This window comes from Choloepus didactylus, chromosome 23, assembly GCF_015220235.1.
Source record: "Choloepus didactylus isolate mChoDid1 chromosome 23, mChoDid1.pri, whole genome shotgun sequence".
Taxonomy (NCBI): domain Eukaryota; kingdom Metazoa; phylum Chordata; class Mammalia; order Pilosa; family Megalonychidae; genus Choloepus; species Choloepus didactylus.
In genome coordinates this window covers 2,471,554-2,494,612 of record NC_051329.1, presented here as the reverse complement: position 1 = coordinate 2,494,612, position 23,059 = coordinate 2,471,554, and the positions used below count along the sequence as shown (strand labels likewise).

At 42.7% G+C, this 23,059-nt stretch overlaps 1 protein-coding gene across 1 annotated transcript in view; it reads left to right on the top strand.

The window, feature by feature from the left end:
- PIWIL1 (piwi like RNA-mediated gene silencing 1) overlaps window positions 1-23,059 on the top strand; it is an 83,512-nt gene that overhangs the window by 43,532 nt on the left and 16,921 nt on the right. Inside the window, exons 3-10 of the mRNA XM_037817071.1 lie at window positions 14,346-14,430; window positions 14,781-14,892; window positions 16,479-16,604; window positions 17,098-17,312; window positions 17,682-17,803; window positions 18,862-18,942; window positions 19,606-19,803; window positions 20,229-20,340. Coding sequence (XP_037672999.1) covers window positions 14,353-14,430; window positions 14,781-14,892; window positions 16,479-16,604; window positions 17,098-17,312; window positions 17,682-17,803; window positions 18,862-18,942; window positions 19,606-19,803; window positions 20,229-20,340 — 1,044 coding nt within the window. The 5' untranslated portion in view covers window positions 14,346-14,352. The remainder of the gene's footprint in view (window positions 1-14,345; window positions 14,431-14,780; window positions 14,893-16,478; window positions 16,605-17,097; window positions 17,313-17,681; window positions 17,804-18,861; window positions 18,943-19,605; window positions 19,804-20,228; window positions 20,341-23,059) is intronic.

The following is a 23,059-nucleotide window of genomic DNA, read 5'->3' as shown; positions in this document are numbered from 1 at the left end:
TAGAGATGCTTGGAGTTATGGACCCTTGATGAGAGCTGCAGCTGAGAACACATTTTTAAGACAGCTGTTGAAAGCAGATGTTTGCTCTGGAGAAGCTAAGATAGGACACATGCCCCAAGAGCAACTGAGAGTGACATTTTAAAGCTGCAGCAGAGAGAGAGACATTTTGGAGAACACCATTTTGAAACACAATCTGGGAGCAAGCACATGCCAGCCACATGCCTTCCCAGCTAACAGAGGTTTCCCTGACGCCATTGGCCATCCTCCAGTGAAGTTACCTGATTGCTGATGTGTTACTTTGGACACTTTATGGCCTTAAGACTGTAACTGTGTAACCAAATAACCCCCTTTTATAAAAGCCAATCCATTTCTGGTATTTTGCAAACAGCAGCATTAGCAAACTGGAACAGTATGTTAGAAGGCGGGTTTTCTTAGATGCTCATTGTCAAATTGAGGCATTATCAAATTCCATTACCAGTTTGTTGGGTGTTTTTTATTACGTAGGCATTGTTGAATTTTGTCAAATGTTTTTTCTTTGTCTATCAAAAGGATCACACGGTTTTGTCCTTTATTCTCTTGGTAGGGTGTACTATTTTAATTGATTCCCAAACGTTAAACCAACCTTGCAGTTCTGGGATAAATCCCACTTGGTCATGGTATGCACATTTTATATATATTGCCAGATTCTGTTCTCTAGTACTTCGTTGAGGATTTTTGTGTTTATATTCATAAGAGATATTAGTCTGTAGTTTTCTTTTCTTGAGATGTCATTGTCTGGTTTTGGTACCAGGGTAATACTGGCCTTGTAGAATGATATGAGAAGTGTCCCCTTCTCTTTTTTATAAATAAGAGGTTGTGAAGAATTAATATTAATATTAATTCATCTGTAAATGTTTGATAGAATTTACCAACAAAGCCATCTGGACGTGGACTTTTCTTTGTGGGTAGTTTTTAAATTACTAACTCACTCTATTTACTTGTTAGAGGTCTGTTCCAGTTTGCCAATATTGCCGTTCTTCACAGAATGGCCAATGGCGTCAGGAACGCCTCTGTTGTCTGGGAAGGCACATGGCTGGCGTCTTCTTCCTTTGCTCCCAGGTTGTGCTTCAAAATGGCTTTCTCCAAGGATGTTTCTCTCGTAGGCATCTGGAGATATTCTCTTAGTTTCTTCCAGGAAAATTCAGAAGTAGCAAAAGTCTCCTTTCAATGGCTGTCTTCAAAATGTCTCTCTTGGCTGAAGCTGCTCCAAAATGTCACTCTTAGCTGTCCTCCAAAATGTCACTCACAGCAGCTCTTCAAAATGTCACTCTCAGTTGCTCTGAGGTCTCTCTGTCTGTGAATTCCTTTTATACAACTCCAGTGATCCAGTTAACAACCACCCTGAATGGGCAGGGTAGCACCTCCATGGAAACTATCCAATCAAATGTTTCACTCACAGTTGATTGAGTTACATCTCCATGGAAACACTCAAAGAATTCCAATCTAATCAACACTATTGTGTCTGTCCCCACAAGACTGCATCAAAGAATGTGGCTTTTTCTGGGGGACGTAATATATACAAACCAGCACAAGGTCTATTCAGATTTTCTATTTCTTCTTGAGACAGCTTCAGTAGTTTGTGTCTTTCTAAGAATTTGTCCATTTCATCTTAAGTTATCTAATATCTCCATTTTATAAAGGAATGAACTGAGGCTTATCCAGGCTAGAGAATCTTTCCCAATTTGCAAAGCTACTAATCAGTCAGTTCTGATCTGCAGAAATGTCAAACTCAGTTCTGTTTGACCCCAATATCTGAAGTTTTAAGCACATAATTATTCTCTATTTTATCTAGAAGAAAGAGTAATGATATAAAACAATATCCTACAAAGGAAAATCAAGCAAATGGATGAAAATGTCCACCATATATGTAAGCACATTATAAAACAATGATGATCAAAACAGTGTGGCACTGACACAAAACTAGATTTGCAGTTTATTAGAAGAGGATCAATAACCAGGAAGCACACACATTAAATGATTGTAGTGGTTTCTGTCGATATTAGTGGCATGTGTAGTATCCAAACTTTCTTGCTCCCCAGCAGAACCCTGACTTTGTTCAAGAGTGTTTCCTTTCCGCAGTCAGCCGTGGACCTCAGAAAACTGTGATTCCTCTCTTTATTCCAGAGTTGACCTGAAGGATCTTAGGGATATCTCCCCCTTGCCAGATATTGGGTCATAAAAGGACATTTCTGGCCAACAGAACACAAGGTGAAGTTTGTTGCTATCATCTGAGCTATTATCTCTAAGATTTCTCAGCCAGTGTTGTCTTAAGATTTCCTTCAACCATCACCTTGGAATTTTCTTTATCCAATACCCCAGGTTGAACTTCCTCTTTTTCGCTTTATTCCTTTATTTTTTTAAGACACACCATGCAGGGGCTTCCTGAGAAAACAAAGTAAATTTTTACTTCCCAGCCTATCTCCAGATGAATTTATTCCACTCCTGTACTTGATGGATGGAGGGATTTGGTAGAGAATTCTAAGTTGGAAATCGTTTTCCCTGAGGATATTGAAGATACCCTTCCCTGATTTATAGATTTTGGTGCTTATGGTAAATGGATTGATATCTGTTCTAGTTTGCTAATGCTGCCAGAATGCAAAACACTAGAAATGGATTGGCTTTTATAAAAGGGGGTTTATTTGGTTACACAGTTACAGTCTTAAGGCCATAAAGTATCCAAGGTAAGTCATCAACAATCGGGTACCTTCACTGGAGGATGGCCAATGGTGTCCAGAAAACCTCTGTTAGCTGGGAAAGCACGTGGCTGGCGTCGGCTCTAGAGTTCTGGTTTTAAAATGGCTTTCTCCCAGGACGTTCCCCTCTAGGCTGCAGTTCCTCAAAAATGTCACTCTCAGTTGCTCTTGGGGCATTTTTCCTCTCTTAGCTTCTCTGGAGCAAAAGTCTGCTTTCAATGGCCATCTTCAAACTGTCTCTCATCTGCAGCTACTCTCTCAGCTCCTGTGTATTCTTCAAAGTGTCCCTCTTGGCTGTAGCCCCTCTTCAAAATGTCACTCTCAGCTGCACTGAGTTCCTTCTGTTTGTCAGCTATTTATATGGCTCCAGTGATTTAATTTAGACCTACCCAGAACGGGTGGGCCAACACCTCCATGGAAATTATCCAATCAGAGTCATCACCCACAGTTGGGTGGTGCTCATCTCCATGGAAACATCCCAAGAATTACAATCTAGTCAACACTGATAGGTCTGCCCACACAAGATTACATCAAAGATAATGGCATTTGGGGGGACCTAATACATTCAAACTGGCACAATATCCTTCTGATTCACAGTCCTTACTATGTGCCCCATTTTCCTGCCTTGGAGAGTTTATCCCTGGTGTTACTTTAAATTTTTCATCTTACTGACCACTTGAGAGGTTAAACATCTTATCAGCCATTTTTAATGCTCCTTTTGAAATGTCTTTTAATATTCTTTTCCTGTTCTATTGGATCACAAAAGCTCTTTATATGTTATGGTAAAAACCCTTTAGCTGTCATCTTGTTGGAGATATTTGCCTCAAAATATCATTTTTTCATCTACCTTATTTATGGTGCCTTTTGCCATATAAAAGTTTTAAGATTTTAAAATATGTCCATTTTTCTTCCCTAGTTTCTGGGTTACTCATGCAAGTTACCAAGACCTCTGTAATACAAAGTTGCAACTTAGAGTGGCTCAAGTGAATGTTTGTAGTATTTATTTTTTCCCATGTAAACCTTTAAATCATGAAGAATTTAATTTTGTATAGCATGTAACCTCAAAATGCGTGATTTTCTTCTAGCTAGCATGCTAGTTGTATCAGTTTATTAAATATCCTTTTTTTTTCCCCACTGAATTGGAAAATCACCTTAGTAACATTAAATTCCCATTTATTCTGGGATCCTTTTCTTACTCCTTGTTATTCCCCACTGATCTACTTGTGTGTTCCAAAGTTAGTACCATGTTGTTTTGAATCGAGTGTTTATACTTGGTGAGAAAAGCTAGTGCGTCATCATCACTCTCTTTTTTCATGATAGTATTCTAATGCCTTCTCCTGTGCAGATATTACTATCATTTTCTAATCTCCCCAATATTAGATTGAAGTTGAATAGATGTTAATTAACATAATAATTTTAGAAGAACTGACATTTAAATTCTGTCGTCTTCCCATCCAGGAACTTTATGTGTTGTTCTGTTTGTTCAGATCTTGTTTTATACCCTTCAATTGAGAGCCCCAATTCCTTTAAACACATCAATTTTATAATAAACAAAGGGCCATGGAAATGGACATTTCTGTGAGATGGAGCACTGTGCTTCAGAGAATTTATTCTCAAAGTATTACCCCCCTCAAAAAAAAAGCTACACATAGGTTGTAGTTTGTTTATAATGCTGAAATGTTAGAATCAATATAAAAATCCAATCAAAAGGAGACAGTTTTTCAACTTATGATAAATCTACCTAAGAGCAAAAGTAATGAAAATGGCAATTTGAAAATCATATGATGTAATTATTACATGACAAAAGGAAAAGCAGGATATAAAATTGTATGCCTAAGCTACAACTGAAAGTACATAAAAATGTAGAGATCAAGTCTTTTAAGACTAGAATACACACAAATGATCAAAGCATTATTAGTTTCTTGAGATTATAGATGATCCTTTCCATTTATTTCCCAAACTTTCTATTATGTCATTATTTATTTTGACTATGTTAAAAGGCATAAAGTGTTACTAATCGAGATTAAATGGAAGATAATGTGTTTGCGTTTCGGAAGAAAAAGAACTTTGGAATGTTTTCTTTCAGAAACAAGTTGAGTAATTTTAAATACACATGGCAATAAAAATAAACTGCTAATGATGAGTTTACAAATAGAGATCTAACTTAGATAAAAATACTGCACTCTTAGCAGCTTATATGCAATACAACATGTCATTTGTTTGAGAACAGTTTTTTTCTCTTAAGTAGGTTCAATTTGTCTCTGCACTCTTATTCACACGATTGCTTTGCATCTGAAAGTACATCCTTGAAGCCCCAAGATAAACTTCAACCCAATTAAGACAGCATTATCCCATATTCTCAGTAACAAAATTTAACATAGTGAAGTTTTCCATGCGTCAACACTTATCAAATGAGTAAGGTTTTATGTTCATTAAAATAAATAAAATCAGTCACTGTAACTTCCTCTACCCGTCTCGCTGGTCTACAGATCCCCATTCCTAGTTCAATGTTTTCATTGCCATACGTTGGGAGCAGTTTCAGGCCTTTTGTGTGTATTATCTCATTTAATGTTCAGGATGATCCTATGAGGTTGGAATTCTTGGTTCTAATGGAGCAGTGGGGAGACTGGAATGTCAGAGCTGTGACTTGCTCAGGGTCATGCTTGATAAAGCTGCTGTTTAAGATTTTATTCATTCAGCAGACATTTAGCAAGCCACTATTTCGGTGAGTGCTCACCATGGTGGCATGTGGGGGGTTCTGGAGGGCTTCTGCCACCTTCCACAACCGATCAGCACCTCTTCAAGCCGCCTCACGTAAGGGCAAGTCTTCATCACAGCAGTGTGTTGGCACTAAGTAGAAACTCCAAAGGTGTCCTGGGGTCTATGCCGGATGCTTAGGCTTCCAAACGGCCCACTGGGGTCAGGCTAATACAGTCTAGCCCACAGCCAAGGCCGAGCACGAAGGATTCGGTAGCTTCTAGAACATTCTGATAATGTATGAAAAGACACGAGTGAGTTCATGTGTTCGTGTTTCTGAAACCAGGGGCCTGTGGCAACGAGATTTCCAAGGGTTAAGAACTGCTGAGCTCATATTCAAGCCAAGGCTGAAAGCCCAAGTCTGAGCTCTACTTGCCGTACTGTACATGTTGTCTCAAAGTTACACGTTTGCCTGTGATTCTCTGCTATGCTTCTGATCTATCAACACAGGAAGAAATGCTTCCCAGGTGCAGTTTTCCGGATAAACCGGTGAAGCATCGTGTCACACAGCTCAATATAGTTTATTGTGATTTTATACAAAATGAAACTGCAGATATTTGATTGTTGCTGTCTGAATTTAAAGAATTGAAGTGAAGATGGATGGAATTTCAAAGGCATCAATATATAAATAATAAAATAATAATATAGATTAGGTTGACACATCATGACCCAAATAACTTGTACCTCTGTTACTGGTCAGTTCGTGTGTTCAACAGTTTCTGAAAGAGAAATATATTTTAGACTAGTTAGAAATCCAGAGGAACTATGCTACTAAACATAGAGGGGAATGGAAATTTCCACCAACAGATTTGCTTATCTTTATGTGATTTTACTATCGTCATTTGAAACACGATGAACCTTGTTTTGAATGACATTTTTCAAAGTGCTCTTTCATGCGTGTCCTATGCATATTACAGATGCTGAAATTTGTGACAATTTCTAATAACATATAAAATAATTTGGTTATACGTGAAGGCTCAGCTTTGTCCAGAGGAGAGACCGAGGCCAGCGAATTACTGTAAGGGGGCCTGGAAGGGAGGAAAGCCACTGAGAGGAGAAGCATCCCCTGGGGGGCTTGCTCAAGTGCAGATCCCTGGGCCACCCCCAAGAGGCTATTGTACGGGCCTGGGTGGGGCCTGGGAAGGTGCATTTCTAACAAACCTTAAAAGAGGGGTGGAGGCTGCTCGCCCGGGGCCCACCCTTCAAGAAGAGTTGGTCGACTTCAACTTACTCCTTTGCTCGCTGGAGAGAAGGAGCTCAGACGGCTGCAGGGGCGTGCCCAAGGCCCATCCTTACGACCCTGGGGAGCCCAGGTTTCTGCAGACCCAGAGGCTCTTCTGCCATCCCTGCCCCTCAAAACCTGTTCAGAACCTGATGATGATTTCATACATAGGAAGCAGATGAATTCTAGCCTCACCAATGACAAATAAAACAATCTGCTTCCTCTTTCCCTTTCAGTGAATATTCCCAGAAAAGCAACTAGGCTTGCTGTTTGGGGGTACACATGTGTGTTACCAGTCTGCTCCCCTAGTTAGATCCCGTGTCTGGGGAGCAGGTAGAAAGTTTGACAATCCATTAAATGAACTCAGCAAAGCAGTTGTGACAAGATAAATATAATGGGAAGAGGGATTTTTCTTTTGAAAAGTTACATATAAAGAATTCATAGTACTTGCCTTAGTATTTTTCAGTGCCTTCATCTATCACTTTTCAAGCAAGATCCGTGTCGTGGGGTTAAAGGGGTTTTGAGATCTTTGAAGGCCAGGAGCTAGGTGCGGGGCTGTAGTTGTGTAGCTTTCTGTTTACCAAACTCGAGGAGCTGCCTGGCTGCAGAAGGTACCCTGCCCGGGGCGGCCAGGCTCACAGCCACTGCCCCACCTTCTTTTCCAGCCAGCGGTCCCCACCGCGCCTGCATGAACTCCCATGACCCTAGTGTCGCAGCACTGGAACAGACGCGGGAGTGCTGTCTCTAGGCTTTCCTTCTTCCTGTTTCCTTCCCTGGATGCTCCTGAGCACAGTCCTCGCCAGCCGTGACCATGGCTGGAAATGAGTCCACAGGTGGGTGATGTTCCAACGCCAAAGCTTTTTCTTTTATTTCACATGCGTTCCCTTAGCTATTTTTTTTTTTTTAATTAAGAAAATTTCACAGAAAATCCAAGTTACCCTTTTCTCTTTAAAAACGTTGGACCCATCCATCATTGGATAAATGGAAAAACAAATAGTGATCTGTCCATACAATGGAATATCATTCAGCCACGATAAGGAATGGATTACTGATATATATGTCTTACCGGATGGACCTCAAACACATGTTAAGTGAAAGAAACCAGACTCAAAGACCACATATGTTATGATTCTGTTAAAAGGAAACATCCAGAATGGGTAAAAATCCATAGGGACAGAAAGCAGATTGCTGGTTGCCAGGGATTGGGGGGAGGGGATGGGGCGTGAGCCTTAATAGGTACAGAGTCTCCTGCTGGGGTGATGAAAATATCTTGGAACTAGAGGTGGTGGTTGCACAACATTGTGAATATACTAAATGCCACTCAATCACTATAAAATGGTGAATTTTATGTTTTGTGCATTTCACCTCAATTAAAAATAAGCTAGAGCCAGCAAATTTGGGGCCCCCTTTCCTGGCGGGGGGGGGGGCTGGCTAGGACTGCAGGCACCTGCAGGACCCAGGCTTGTACCCGTTTGTCACAGGTCCTGCTCTCCCTCTTCTTTTGGTGACCTTCCAGTCTCAAATTCCAAGGCCAGCAGCCCAGGCCGCAGCATCAACCAGAGGACAGACAGCGTATTTTATTCATGTGTGTCATTACTGAACCAATAAGGTGCCTGGAGCAGGCTGGCCACTCAGGTTTTATTATATTACTCCACTTCTACGACCTGGCCTGGCTCTTCGCTGCCAGTGGCTGTCACTGACCCACATGTCCCCATCCTTCCTGCAGCACCAGAATACTTGCACTTCCCTCAATACCCTAGACCGTGGTGCCCCACCGGGACTTTCCCTGCAGCTCCCTGCAAATCCCACTCATCCTTCAACCCTTCAGCATCATCCCAACCCGACCCTCCCCCCAAGCACTCCGATAACTCATGACACTTTCTCACTCCAAGAGAACACTTCACCTTTTCTAGAAGCGAGCTCCCAGAAGGAGAATCTATATCTATTCATTTTTGAATTTCTGGAGTCTGACATGTAGTTGTCACACGTTACACCAATAGGGTCCTGGTGATGCTGTCAATATAGAAACTTAAAAAAAAAAAAACCCTCAGTGTTTCCTCAATTTTTCTCTGTATCTTTTTAAATTTTAGGTGAGCTTTGTGAGATGTGATGTTTGCACCATTAGAAGGGGTTTTGCTTATCTTCTGCTGTATCACAACTTCTTAGGTCTAGAGACAGTAAATGCTTTATGCATTTACACACACCCAGGGACTCGCCACTCCACGAAAATCCAAAATTTGGCCGTTTCCCACGAGTACTGTATCTTTAGCAGTTAGAAGTTTAGGCACATACACAAAGTGAACACCGGAAAAAGTGTTACTTCTACCCTCTAATGTCCATCCCTGATATTTTTCTTCCCTTTGCATGGAGGCAGTAAAGTTTATTTCTTGTTTTATTGCTCCATCTGCTGGTGATATCTTAGAAAATCTTTCTCACCGATTTCCATCCTGGAAGCCAATGATCATGTCGTATTCCAAATTATGGCTTTTATTTTTTAAAAAGCAAAAACATTTATGATGCCTTTTTTTCCCCAAACGACTCTTCCCTTTGAGCATAGCCTTTCCTCATAAATCCCATAAGTGGGAATTGTGTCAGAAACACAGATCTTGCCCTAAATTTCTCAAACACCTTTGAGCAGAAGAATCACTCAGGGTCACTTTTTAGATGTAAATTCCTTGCTCACACCCCATACCTACTGAATGAGAATTCTCCGGAAATCTGTATTTTTCAGAAGTGCCTGCAGTTGATTCTTACCATGGAACTGAGATTATACCAAAGTCTAGTCTGCTCTTTTCATCCCACGGTTGAGAGCTTGGGACTCGGCAGGTGGTCTGGGGAGGCGCTGGCCCTCTCCATCCATCCTCCTACAAAGAACGCCCTCGCGTATGAATAGAAACGTATGCTTGCTGTACAAGCACAGTTTTAAAACAAGACTCTAGAGGCAACCATATTGCACTATGCCCCACACTCTCTCTGTTCTAGTTTACTAATGCTGCTGGAATGCAAAACACCAGAAATGCACTGGCTTTTATGAAAGGGGGTTTATTTGGTTACACAGTTACAGTCTTAAGGCCATGAAGTGGCCAAGGTAACACAGCAGCAATCGGGTACCTTCACTGGAGGATGACCAATGGTGTCCAGAAAACCTCTGTTAGCTGGGAAGGCACGTGGCTGGCGTCTGCTCTGTAGTACTGGTTTCAAAATGGCTTTCTCCCAGGACGTTCCTCTCTAGGCTTCAGCTCCTCAGAGATATCACTCTTGCTTGCTCTTGGGGCATTTGTCCTCTCTTAGCTTCTCCGGATCAACAGTCTGTTTTCAAAGGCCGTCTCCAAAATGTCTCTGTAACCTGCAGTTCCTCTCTCAGCTCCTGTGGGTTCTTCAAAGTGTCCCTCTTGGCTGTAGCAAGCTCGCTCCTTCTGTCTGAGCTTATATAGTGCTCCAGTGAACTACTCAAGGCCCACGCTGAATGGGCGGGGCCACACCGCCATGGAAACATCCAATCAAAAGTCTCCAACCCAATCAACACCAATAGTTTCCTAACCACACAAGACTGCATCAAAGATAATGGCATTCTGGGGGACATAATACATTCAAACCAGCACACCCTCTTACGTAGAAACTATTGAACCGCCACTGCAGTGAAGTAGGAACATAATAATCAGCATCGGCGCCCTTTCCCAGCTTGACAAGTGACTGTGATTTTACAGTATCACCAGTTGCCTTCTTTGGGTTGGTTTTTTGCCTCAGTGAGGGAATAAGCTCCTGTTGAGGACATCTAATGCAGGGCCAGCTGCAGCGCTGCCTCACCATGATCTGCAGCTTGTGGAAATGCAGCTTATTGGATCCTACCCCAGACCTGTGGAGTCAGAATCTCCGGGGCCTGAGGCCAACTATCTGTGTTTCGACCAGCCCTTCAGGGGATTCAGATGCAAGTCAAGTTGGAGATGCAGGTAAAGCTGCCCATGAGCATGCAATCATCCGTTAACTGATTGGATAAATGTCTAGGTATACGGCCAGCTGGATTGTCCTTTATTTTATTCGAGTGCAAAATGCAAAGCTTGCTTGTACACCTGATGAGTGACTGTGGCAGCCCGTGGCCTGAGCAAAACAGGCCTGCAGATCTTGGTGCATAGCAGTCTGTGTGACCTGGACAGCTAATGTTTAACCTATTGTCTTTGTAAGCCAGTACAGAGAAAAAGGGCAAATTGACCTTAAACTGTAATTTTAATATGTGAAACAGGAAGGAGAGAGGAGTTGCGAGGCTCCTGGTCCCACAAAAGGGCAACCATGTTAACCTAGTCTACCTGCTTCCTGGCCCCCAAGTGTTAACGCTCTTGTAGTTATTTACAAAGCCCCATCCTATAATTCTTCCCTTCCTGCACAGCCCCCAAGTCTCAGTGACCTGTTCCCGCGTCTGTGCTCCCCCACCCTAATTCTAAGGGCCAGCCAAGGACCAAGTCAGCTAGTCCCAGAGGGGCGCTCAAAGCCCATCTGGTCACCCTGTCTGAGTTCCCTGGGGTGCTGTCACCCGCAGGCCTTGGAAGCAACAAAGCGAACCCTAAACCTGGCGCCAACGGCTCAGGGTCCTCCGCCCGCAGGGAGCAGGGGCGGGGCTCGCCGGGGCCCGCCCCCTTCGCCGTTCCTGGGGGAAACCGCCGCCCTGGCGGCAGCCAATCAGGACGCAGCGCGCGCTCGCCGCCTAACCGTTCAGTGCGGGCCTCACGTGGGCGTCGACGGTTGCTAGTACTGGACGCGGTGTCCATCCGCCCAGAAAAAGAGGGCCACGCCCACTCGCGCTCGGCGCTCGCGACCCCTCATCCCTGCGTGATAGAGCCCCAGGCTGAAGGCGAAGGGGCCGACGGCAGCGCGGCTCTGCGGGGCCGAGGATCTCCCAGGGGCCATCGCGGGGTCGTGTGCGGGGCGCGAAGTCCCGGCGCGGAGCGATCCCGGCGGCCCAATAACCGTTGGTGCGGCCGTTACTGTTACCGCCACAAGGGCGAGGTGCGAGGAGCGCGGTGCGGGGCTGCGGGCTGCGGGGGCGGCCGGGGACGAGGCCTGGGACCGGGGGCTGCGGGCTGCAGAGGGCGAGGCGGGGGCGCGCGCCGAGAAGCCTTGGGGCCCGGTTCTGGGAAGCAGACCTGCCCCAGAGCCTGTCCCGCGAGGCCCGTCGAGTTCGCGGCTTCCTCCGGCCCTGGACTGTGGAGCCGAGTTTGTGGCCCGGGCCCCGTCTCAGTCACGGCGGGAAAGGAGTGAATGAGAGAAAAACCGTTGTGTTTTACGGGCCCGGGGGTGAGCGAGACAACAGGGCGCGCGGGCGGAGGGGGGTCGCGTTGAGGGGTCCCGGGGCGGGGAGCAGGCCGGGAGGACCCTGGGGGTCACTGAGCGAAGCTGAAAACCGGCGCTGCGCGGTCATCACACCTGAAGTGCATTTGGTGAAATGACGGGGCATTCTCACACTGCAGTGTGCGTCGGGGTCCCCTGCAGCGCTGGTTGAATCTCACATTGCTGACCTCCCCCCACACCTTCCCACTCGGCGCTGGCAACGGGATGCCCATCATTCGCATTTCTAACAAGTTCCAGGTGCTGCTGATGCAGCCAGAGCCTGCGTTTTGAGAACTATTGCGCTGTGTAGAAAGTATTCCGTATTGGAGGTGGCAGTTCATCTTCTGACTGAAGTTTTAAAAAAATTTCATTTCATACTGTTGTTGCTGGGGGAGGGGCCATGTTTTGGGCTGCATGCTGGAGACTAAACAAGGATTTAACCTCTTAGTCTGGAGGAGCTCTGAAGTGTGCACAGAAGCGAGCCAGGGAAACCAGTTCCCATGCAGCGTGGTAGCTGCTGGAACACAGGTGGGAACGCAGCTCTGTAGAAGACGATGGGAGAGACGGCATTTGAGCTGGTCTTTAAAGGATAAACTGGGTTCTTCTAGTTTAGGAAGGAGGGGAAGGCACTTTAGGGAAAAGGCTATGTATGTAATACAAATCATGGAACTTCTCGCAGCTGGTGAGTGAAAGTAAGTAGTGTTTGCTAGAGTCTGGAGCAGGGGTTTCTGGATTTGATTCTATGCACTGTCACTGAGAGACTCGAGCACATATGCCAAATGCCTAGTATGAAACTTAAGTATACTTGTGTAGCTATTATCACAATATATATACTGTAAAATGAACAAAATAGTTCAAAGTGAGACTAAAAATTGTGTTATTCTGGCACCTCAGTGGTTTATCGTGTGTACTGTTTTGGAATTTCTGATTTAGAGATAGATTGTAGAGGATCTTATATGTTGAGTTAACATGTTTGCTTTTAGCCCTATAAAACAAATTGTGAGGTCTTTAAAATTGGAGAATGTCATTAGATTTGTCTAAGATCACCACAGAGCAAAGAATTTTAGAAGGTGTTAAAATTCAGAAATAAGATAACCTGATTCAGAGTGCTCTGAAACTGAAATGTCATATCCCGCCTCAACTAAAACCTTCAGTAGGTCTTCACACTTCAGAGTGGGTTGTTCCTTCTTGCCTGGAAGACTCCCTACCACCTCCCTTCCCATTTCTAATCCTTCTGTCCCTCAGCTTGAGTGTCAGCTGCCTTTGAGGCAGGCTTCTTCAGTATGTCTGGTTTTGCTAAGACCGTTTTGCTTGTTTTCTTCGCTGCACATTTTATAATATGTAATTACGATTTTATCTGCCTTATCCGTAAGGGTTGGCATTTGCTGCATGGGATGGACATGTTGGGTGCTTTTGACGGGGTGTTCTTGTTGGATCCTCACAAATACCCTGTGTGATTGGCTGTTATACTACAATTTACAAATGACCTGAGTTAGGGACAAGGAGGTCACAGCCATTTAAGTAAAATGTGAAGGAGCTGGTTTCTGTGCGTTAGCTCCGAGACTCAACCCTTGATAACCTCATGATGCAGGGTTCTTCCCCCATTGTTGGTGAGGGTTGAGGGGTAACCTTTTATATGACGATGCCTAGCATAGAGCCTCGCTTGCTATAGGCACTTAAAAACAGAATGTCTTTGAAGAGGTGGAGGGAATCGATGGATCAGGTGTAGGGTAATAAAGAAGTAGTTTAGAGAGAAATGACTTGGTCGTTTGCTTTTGAGACAAAGTGGATGGTGATGCCACTGATAAAGAATGGGATTATGGGAGACAAATGATGGGGCAGGAAAATATTAGCATGGGTCTGTTAGGTTTAAGCTGCTTGCAGAACTGTGGGGAGATGGGGAGGAGACAGTCAGCAGGGCCTGGGGTCATCCTAGAGTATACACTCCATGGAAAGAAAGGACCAGTTACTAGCACCGTGATTCTCCTAACAGGTTTTCCCTCCTATGTCTGTTTACTATACATAGTTGAACTGGAAAACTAAATCATGCATTAAAAAAAATTTCCCGGCCTTATTTTTACCATTTGAGCCCCACTGCATTGCTCGGTGCCCAGGCCACAGTGAGCTCTTATGTGTTGAACATTTTTCGGAACTTGGCCCAAGGAACTATCTGCAGGTACAGAAAAGTTAGGAAAATATGGAGTTGCTTGGGAGTTTGTTTTGGATTCTTAACTAGTTTCGAGGTAACTGTGGGGAAATGGTCAAATGCAGTTGTGTGCACTGAGCTGGGTCTTCACCTTTGTTCCCTCCAGAGAGAAGATGACAGGGCGTGCCAGAGCACGGGCAAGAGGAAGGGCTCGCGGTCAGGAGCTGGCGCAGCACGTGGGTGCCGCCACAGTGAGTGCCTCCCCGAGACGAAGCACGGAAAGAGCTTCAAAAAACAACCTGCTGAACCCTTACCAGTTTAGGCCCTCGAAAAGAAATTAAAACTGTGTCTTATGAAAGAGATAGGAACTGAGCAAAGAAGATAATGTTCTATTTCCTGAGTAGATAAGAAGCTTTTCAAAGTTCTCAGCTGGAATTAGTGACTCTTCTCTTGAAGAAATTTTTTAGTAAAAATATTTTATTATTAATTTAGATCGTTATTGTCGAATGCCTGAGATGTATTTAAGACTGGTTATTTCCATGATATGTGACCTTTTGACCTTGTAAAAAGAATGCTCTTCTCTATTTGCAAATAATTGCAGAGTCAGCAACCTGGTTATGTTCCGCCCAGAACTCAGCAACCGCCAGCAGAAGGGGAGTTTGGTGGCCGAGGACGGCAGAGAGGAACGCCAGGAGCAACGGCCAAATCACAAGGTGAAGGGCAGGCACAAGGCTTCGTGTGTGTGTGTGTGTGTGAGTGTGAGTGTGGGACCTGGGATACAATGAGGACACAGACCCTGGATATGGGGTCTCCAACAGCCCTTTAAGGGACAGCGGGCACCCTCCAACTGTGCCAGCCCACTACAAGGAGTGCTGGCGGACTTCTTTTCCCCCTGGAAATGAAAAGAGCACATCATAGCTAGGGGTCGTGTCAGTTCTGTACAGAGTGATTACACTTCAAATTAGATGTGATTAGACATAATTGGTGGGGTAGGCGCTTAGATATCTTTAGGACGTGCTTGGCATCTTTACTGGCTTCATCAGAAACTAGTTGGCTTTAGTGTTTGTAACTTGGCGTTATAAAGCATACTTCAACATGTGTTGGTGAGCCCCGTTTCTCAGAAATGAAAACTGAGACTAAAGTCATGGCAACTAGTAGAGTCAGAACACCACTTAGGATTCCAAAACTTCTGCTTGTTGCGGAAGTGGATCATTTGGGTGCTTGACGTCAGATTGTGAGGATTAAAGAGTGTCTGGGGTGACAAATGCAAGGCCTTATCTTGTCACATTTCACTGTGCTTATGAGGATTCTATCCGAAGAGTGCTTGCCACAGGAAATGTCACCTATCCTTTATTTTAGAAATTTATTGTGACAAGTTTAACAGATTTATTGTTAATGAGACATTGTTTAGGACTTTGATTTTTCATTCTCTAAAGGGTGTGGATACATTGAAGGGTTTTAAATAGAACAGCAGGGAGGTCTGATTTGTGTTTTGAATAAATGAGTCTGGCAGCTGCTTGGAAGGTGGGATTTGTGTAAGGTTTCCAATCTTACCCATTCTGAAATCTGTCACTTTTACAGACTGACAATCAAGCTTCAGCTAAATGTAATAATGGCAGTCTTATATATAGAAAGGGAAACAGACTTCATTTTTTATATTCAGAAAATTGCAATTTGATTTTTACATCCAGAGCTGAATTTCCTTTTTAAAAGATGAATTCAAAATTTTCGAGAAAGTTCAAATCAATGCTTTCTGACCTGTTGTGCAGGTTGGAGTCAGTATGTATAACCTGTTAGAACAGTTATTCAACCAAGGCAATGAATACTTTAAACCAGGTCTCTGGGATAAAAAGTTCACCGAGGAAGGCAAATATGAACAGTCACAATTTAGAGTCAAGAAACAGATGTTCCTGAGTTCTTGAATTTTAGTCCAGTTGTCTGGATCGTTTCAAGAAGGAGTATTTAGAGCTAAGTGTAAAGAGATGACTTCTACTTTTGTAAAGAGTTTCTGAGTTGTGTGCAAATAACCGATGGGACATAAGTGTTCAGTAGGGTGCATGTGTCTTGTAAAGGAGCCGCTGAGTTGGCCTGGGGCAGCGACAGGAGGGCTTTCTGGAGGAACCTTGAGGAAAGAAACTGTTCTTCTCTTGTGGGATGCCAGCTGCTTGAACCTCAGTAGCCTCTGGACTTTCTGTAGTAACAGCTCTGTGGAGGTCAGTGTTGTCATTCTTTATTTCATGTTTCAGGCTGCTTAGGCATGTGATTCTTTTTTTTTTTTTTTCCTTTTCTCTATTTAAAGAACTCCAGATATCTGCTGGATTTCAGGAGTTATCCTTGGCTGAGAGAGGAGGTCGTCGTAGAGATTTTCATGATCTTGGTGTAAATACAAGACAGAACCTAGACCATGTTAAAGAATCAAAAACAGGTAGGTTAATTATGAGCATGCACTTTCATGGGATTATTTTCCAATTATGCAGGACAGTAAAAGGAGGCCCTCTATTTGATATGTTTATTGGTATGGTGTGTTTGAGCAAGGATCATGCATGACTTTTTCATTTTCTTTCTCTTTTGAAATAGGTTTCAGATGCCTTTAGCTGCCCTGAAATGTTGTTTTATTAAATAGTACATAGATCACTGAGTTTTCTTTAAAGCTCTTTATGCCATAAATAGATTTGTTTGGTTTGGTTGTAAATTACTTGGTCCACAGAGGACTTATTTCTAAATGTACGCTTCTTTAGGCATTCACCCAAATAGCGTTGGAGCGTGTCCCCAAAGTCAGGTGTCTAAGGACTTGTGTCATCTGCTGTTCTTACTAGCCTTCTGTTCAGAAAACTGGCTGCATTGTTATGGGAGGGAAAGTTCCATAACAACAGAATGAAGCTGATATATTGTTCACTGAATCTGACTGACCTTGACAGGTTCTTCAGGTATTATAGTGAGGTTGAGCACCAACCATTTTCGACTGACATCCCGTCCCCAGTGGGCCTTGTATCAGTATCACATTGACTATAACCCACTGATGGAAGCCAGAAGACTCCGTTCAGCTCTTCTTTTTCAACACGAAGATTTAATTGGAAGGTGTCATGCTTTTGATGGAACGATTTTATTTTTACCTAAAAGACTCCAGCACAAGGTTGTTTCTCATGTCTGTATGAGGGCAGGGAGGGGGAGGATTTAACTTCAGGGCAGAACTGCTGCAATATGGGGTAGTTACAGGGAATGTTAGACATAGGAACCTCCTATCTGATACGACTTGTAAGAAACCCAGAGATTTCACTTCTGGCATTATTGGTTCATTCTCAAACCTACCTGAGTAACTTAATGAGTACAGAGGAATTAGGATACTACAAACACTCCTTTGTCACAGCCATTCTTTTTTTCAAATTCCTTTTAAAATTTGCCTGTACCTTTTAGTGTTGCCTTATTAAACAGGCATTGTGTGACTGGGCTTAGTTTTCTTTTAGCAATTAAAAGTTTGGTTTTCTACCCCCTCCTTCCTCAGGTTACTGAAGTGTTTAGTCAGACCCGAAATGGAGAGCACGTGAGGATAACAATCACTCTAACAAATGAACTCCCACCCACATCACCAACTTGTTTGCAGTTTTATAATATTATATTCAGGAGGTATGTTCATATTTTTCTCAACATTAAAAAAAACTGCAAACTTGCAGAAAATCTGAAAGAATTGTACAGTGAATGCCTCTCTGTCACCTAGGTTTTACGGTGGTTTAAGATTATAGGGATAATCTGAATTGTAATTATTTTAAGGTATGGTTTATTTGCTTTAAACATTATTGTGTCTTTAACTTCCCTGTTTGTGTTGATGTTAGATCTTTTAAATACTGCGTGAGTTTGTGTTAAGAACCACCACCTTGGGAGCTTATTGCTAACTGTATATTCCTTCTCCCCATTTTTCTCCCCCACAATGAGGTGCCTGCTCAGGAACAGGGGCAGGGTTCAGGCTGTGTGATTTATTTGCTCCAGCATGGGAGACATACTGCATGCTCTGTAATTGACTTTCAATGTGGATGCCGTATTTTCCAAACCCAAAATTAAAGCACGTGTGATGCAGAAAGTTTTCTTTGGGTGAGAAGCAATCTGGGATGAGGCTGAAATTGATATTTTGATGACTCTCATGAGATTAATGGGACACAATACTTGGATCTGTAACTTAACTTTACATCTGATGTGAGGACAAACATTTTGCTAAATATTTGTCTTGAATTAATATAATTGGTAGATTTTTTTTTTTTCTCTAAACAAGGGGTTGGCAAACTCTTTCTGTAAAATGCTGGACAGTAAATGCTTTGGGCTTCACCAGCCACACGGTTTTGGTCACAACCACTTAACTCTGCTGTTAGAGTAGAAAAGCAGCCAGAGACAGGATGTGAACAATGATGGCTGTGTTCTAATGCAGCTTTCTTGATGGAAACTGAAATTTGAAATGCATATAATTTACATTGCATGAAGTAATATTCTTTTATTTTTTTTCCAACTGTTTAAAAATGTAAAAACTATTCTTAGCTCATGGGACATACAGAAACAGTAGGCAACCTGGGTTTGGTCTGGCTGCAGGCCACAGCTGGTTGATTTCTGCTCTAAATATGCCATTCTGCTCGGAGTGTTAGAGATACTGACCAGTACTTGCTCCTGTTTAACTATTCTGACTTTTTGATTTCTAGGCTTCTGAAGATCATGAATTTGCAACAAATTGGACGGAATTATTATAACCCAAGTGACCCAATTGATATTCCAAATCATAGGTTTGTATGAAGTGGAAAGTTTCATATTCTCATATTCCTTAGGCTTAATCACAAACTTTGAAAATAGTGCTCTAACTTAAAGTGATATTTACTAATGTGGCTGTTAAATGGTATCCACCACACTAGGTGAATATTTAACTTCGGTTGAATGATAATGCTTTCCAGAAGATTTGGGTTAAAAAAATCCCGATACTCATCTGTTACTGGGGAAGCCTCAATAGTTGTCCAGCATTGTTTAGTTTGCTCTTAGATGATAAAATTCATCAGAAGCTCATGATGATGATTTCAGAACTCCCTGTGGGAGTTTGACTTATCAGGACTGCAGCCCAACTGGTGTAGGCTTATTATAATAATTGTGGCCCTTTCAGTTACATTGGCACCTGTTCCACATCTTAGGCCAGTGTGGACAGAGGCTTAATAAAGCTAGTCAGTATATTCATTTAAAACAGAACTTATAAAATAGCGGGTGAATTAATTGGTGAGGGTCTTAAAAAGACAGGTGTTTTATCTGGAACTACATAAAACCCAGAGATAAGTAAATTGACTCAATCAAAAACTTGAATTTTCGATCTGGTTAATAAAGGTGAAAAACACAGCTTGGTACAATCAAAATATGTTTAGATGGTCATAAAGATTGCTTCATGACTTAATTTTATCTGACAGGTTGGTGATTTGGCCCGGCTTCACTACTTCTATTCTTCAGTATGAAAACAACATCATGCTTTGCACTGATGTCAGTCATAAAGTCCTTCGAAGTGAAACTGTTTTGGATTTCATGTTCAACTTATATCATCAAACTGAAGAACACAAATTTCAAGAACAAGTTTCTAAAGAACTAATAGGTTTAATAGTTCTTACCAAGTAAGACTGCTTTTTAAAATGAAAAAAATAATCATTCTGCAAATCTGAAGATACTGTGTATTCTAGTTCCATAATGTTGATAGGAAGTTGAGTTATAAAAAGTGGAGTGGTGGGAATGGTGTGAAAATGGGGAAGGGATGTTTTCACAAGAACTGAGATTTTGAGGGAACATACTCATCTGGAAAGAACAGATATGCTTTTTATCCTCTTTAGCTTTTATTTTATGCTCTTAAGATAATTTGGTCATTCATTTCCCCATCCATCTCACATAGTCTTTAAGGAATTCTTTCCCTTCCTCTTTCCATGATAGTGTATTTTACCACGTGATTTGAAACTGTTTTTAGAGCGTATATACTGTCTGGTTTCTCTTGTAATATTACTCTCACACATCAGTCATGTATCAGTGACTCTGGATCATTCTGCAGGTATAACAATAAAACATACAGAGTCGATGACATTGACTGGGACCAGAATCCCAAGAGTACCTTTAAGAAAGCGGATGGCTCTGAAGTCAGCTTCTTAGAATACTACAGGAAGGTATGACATTAAAACTGATTTTCTTTTTAATATAAAGTATTTAGATCTTAGTAGAATTCTGAAATATCTTCAGTAGACTTTTATGACACTGTTCCACTTTTGGAACAAGTTGCTTTGAAAGTTGTATGGAAGTGTGTTTATTAGGGTAAGTACAGCATAAACAACTTGAACCCATTGTCAAATTATTAAAGCACTGCTTTTATTTGATACAGCTCACATACTGAGAATAGTTCCATCCTGATTTGGTTTTGTGCAATAGCGTGAAAGATGACACTGGAGTCTTAAGCATGCAGAGGACAAGTAGGTAGGATAAGAAATGTAAACAGTAGGATTTGGCAGCTCATCATCCAGTCCCTCTTCCTGTGCTTAGCTGTTTAACTACCTGTAAGGGGTCTTCAGTCTCCTGGATATGGGCTGACACGTTGTGAGTTATGTATTTATGAGATTCACATAGGCTTGTTTGAATCATGTAGAGTAGATCAGTTTATTCGGTGATCTTCCAACGCTAGTTTTATAAAGGTAGATCTAGCTTTTGGCACACTAATCACCAAATGGAAAGGCCATCAGAGGCAAATAGAGCAACTAGTAACTAGAATAGAATAAAATGTTTCTATAGGAATGCATGCTAACACTACTTTAATCAGAAATAAGTGAATCTGGCCCCTCAAGCCTCAGAAGGGCACATTCCATTTGACATGCATGCCCTGTTAAAAGTGCAGGAAAATTATTTCTAGAAAACTGTCAGTTAAACTCGTAAGGTTTGTTCTTGAAGTCCTACAATTTATCTCATTTTTCCTACTTTTCGTAAGATAATTCCTGTTTCCAAAAAGTTGGAAAATGCATATTGACTATATATTTGTATCTCATGTCAAAAGTATACATGTGACTCGTGACCTTGGAAATATCTTTTTGCTGGTTATTTCCTTTACCTGCTCTACTATGAAAGATCTTGCCATTGGGGAGGCAAGATCTCTGAGAAGTCGCCTTAAGGACTCACTCTGGGTAAAAGGAAATCAAGCCAAGCTTGGTGTCCTGACTGCTGTTTTCAACCTTTAACTCCTTCAGTTCTGCAGCCCTGCCTAATCTAGAGTCTTTTGAGTGTCATAGGTGATCATGAAAACTGAGTTTTTGCATTTCTTTGTGACTTATTTCCATGATCACTGCCAGGAATGGAGGAATTGGTTTATGTAAACAGCAGCTCTGAAGGTGATGTTGGCTGAAAGTTTGATTTAAACCTGAAGCACGTCATCTGAATTTCCCCCTTCTCTGATTAGTATTGACTCCCACCTGCAGCCTGGTCCTCTTGTAAGTGGCTTGTTGCACATGGATGTTCTTGAAGGTTCTGCGCCCTGGGCGACCTTGTTTGTGCCTGTGCTTCAGGTCCAGCATGGCAGAGGCATCCAGATTTCTAGCTCTGGCGCAGACATCTCTCAGCCGAACTGCCTCCTTGTTCCAACATCTGAATGTCTCAGAGATACCTCGCCTGGGGCCAGTTGTGAAGGTGGTATACCCCCAACCTGGGCCCCTCGGTTCTCTGCTCCTGGGCAGAAGGACTGTAGGTACCAGAGGAGCAGGGGCTTGGCTGTTTGTGCAGCCCCAGTGCCTCACATTTAGGGCATGCTCAGATATTTGTCAAATTAAGAATGGATGAATAATGAGTGATTCAGACATCCATGCCTCTCTCCCTTTGCTTTTGATAACCAGTTACCTTATTGTCTGAAATACCTTCATCATTTTTCTCCTAAGTGACTCTCATCTTCTGCTTGGGTCAGTCTCTGTCTCTTTTGTAATTCATTTTGCTGGTCTCTTATATTCATTTCTGCTGCTTGTCCATTTTCACACTCATACAAATCTGATGTTACTCTTCTACCACAGACAGCTAAGGGCTTCCCATTGTTCTTGTCAAGGACATTGGTCTTTAGCCAGTGAAACCCTGAATGGGGTAGCCCCTGCCTCCTTTATTCTTACCCCTCATCATAGGGCTTTCGCCACGTTGTCCCCCGTCTGCAGCACTGCATACTCAGCTCGCACTCTGGGGCTACACATTTCAGCTCACATGACTTTGCCTGAAGACTTCTGTTACCATCAGGGTTAATAGGCTTTAGGAGATAGAATTAATCAAAAGGAAGTTGGCTTGAGAAATGTGAAAGAATCCAGGCATTCTTAGGGCTTGCTAGTAGAAAATGCAGTTTTAGTAATAAGTGATGGCTTGGAATTAATGTTAATATCTAGACAACAGTTGGAGGACAGGAGAGAGAAGGGCCTTTAGACAGGTAGAGCATGGACTATGGGCTCCACAGAGGCAAGGTTTAGTAGTAATGTTAGACAGAACCAAGGGTGTGGGCCTTTTGGAGGTAGGGGAAATGTGAACAGACTTGACGGGCTTTTCCTTTAGGTCCTGAGGCATCCCAGCATTCTCGAGTCAGGAGCTCCACCATCAAGGTCTTGTGGTGGAAAAGGGTGAGGAGGGCCACTTCTGAGATGAATCCATGCGCCTTCCTTAGTGTGTGAGCCCAGGTTAACCAGAGTGTGTAAGGAGGGTGACTGCTGATGCTATTTTCCTTGTTAGGGTTCACATTGTTATGAACTAAGTCACATAGACACATGAAGCAGAGATCAGATAGGTGCATTCTACTTGAAATATTGTTTGAAATAAGTATTTTTTCTGGGTGGCTGGTAAAAGAGTTCAATGTTGGAAAAAGTCAAGGATAGGCTATGA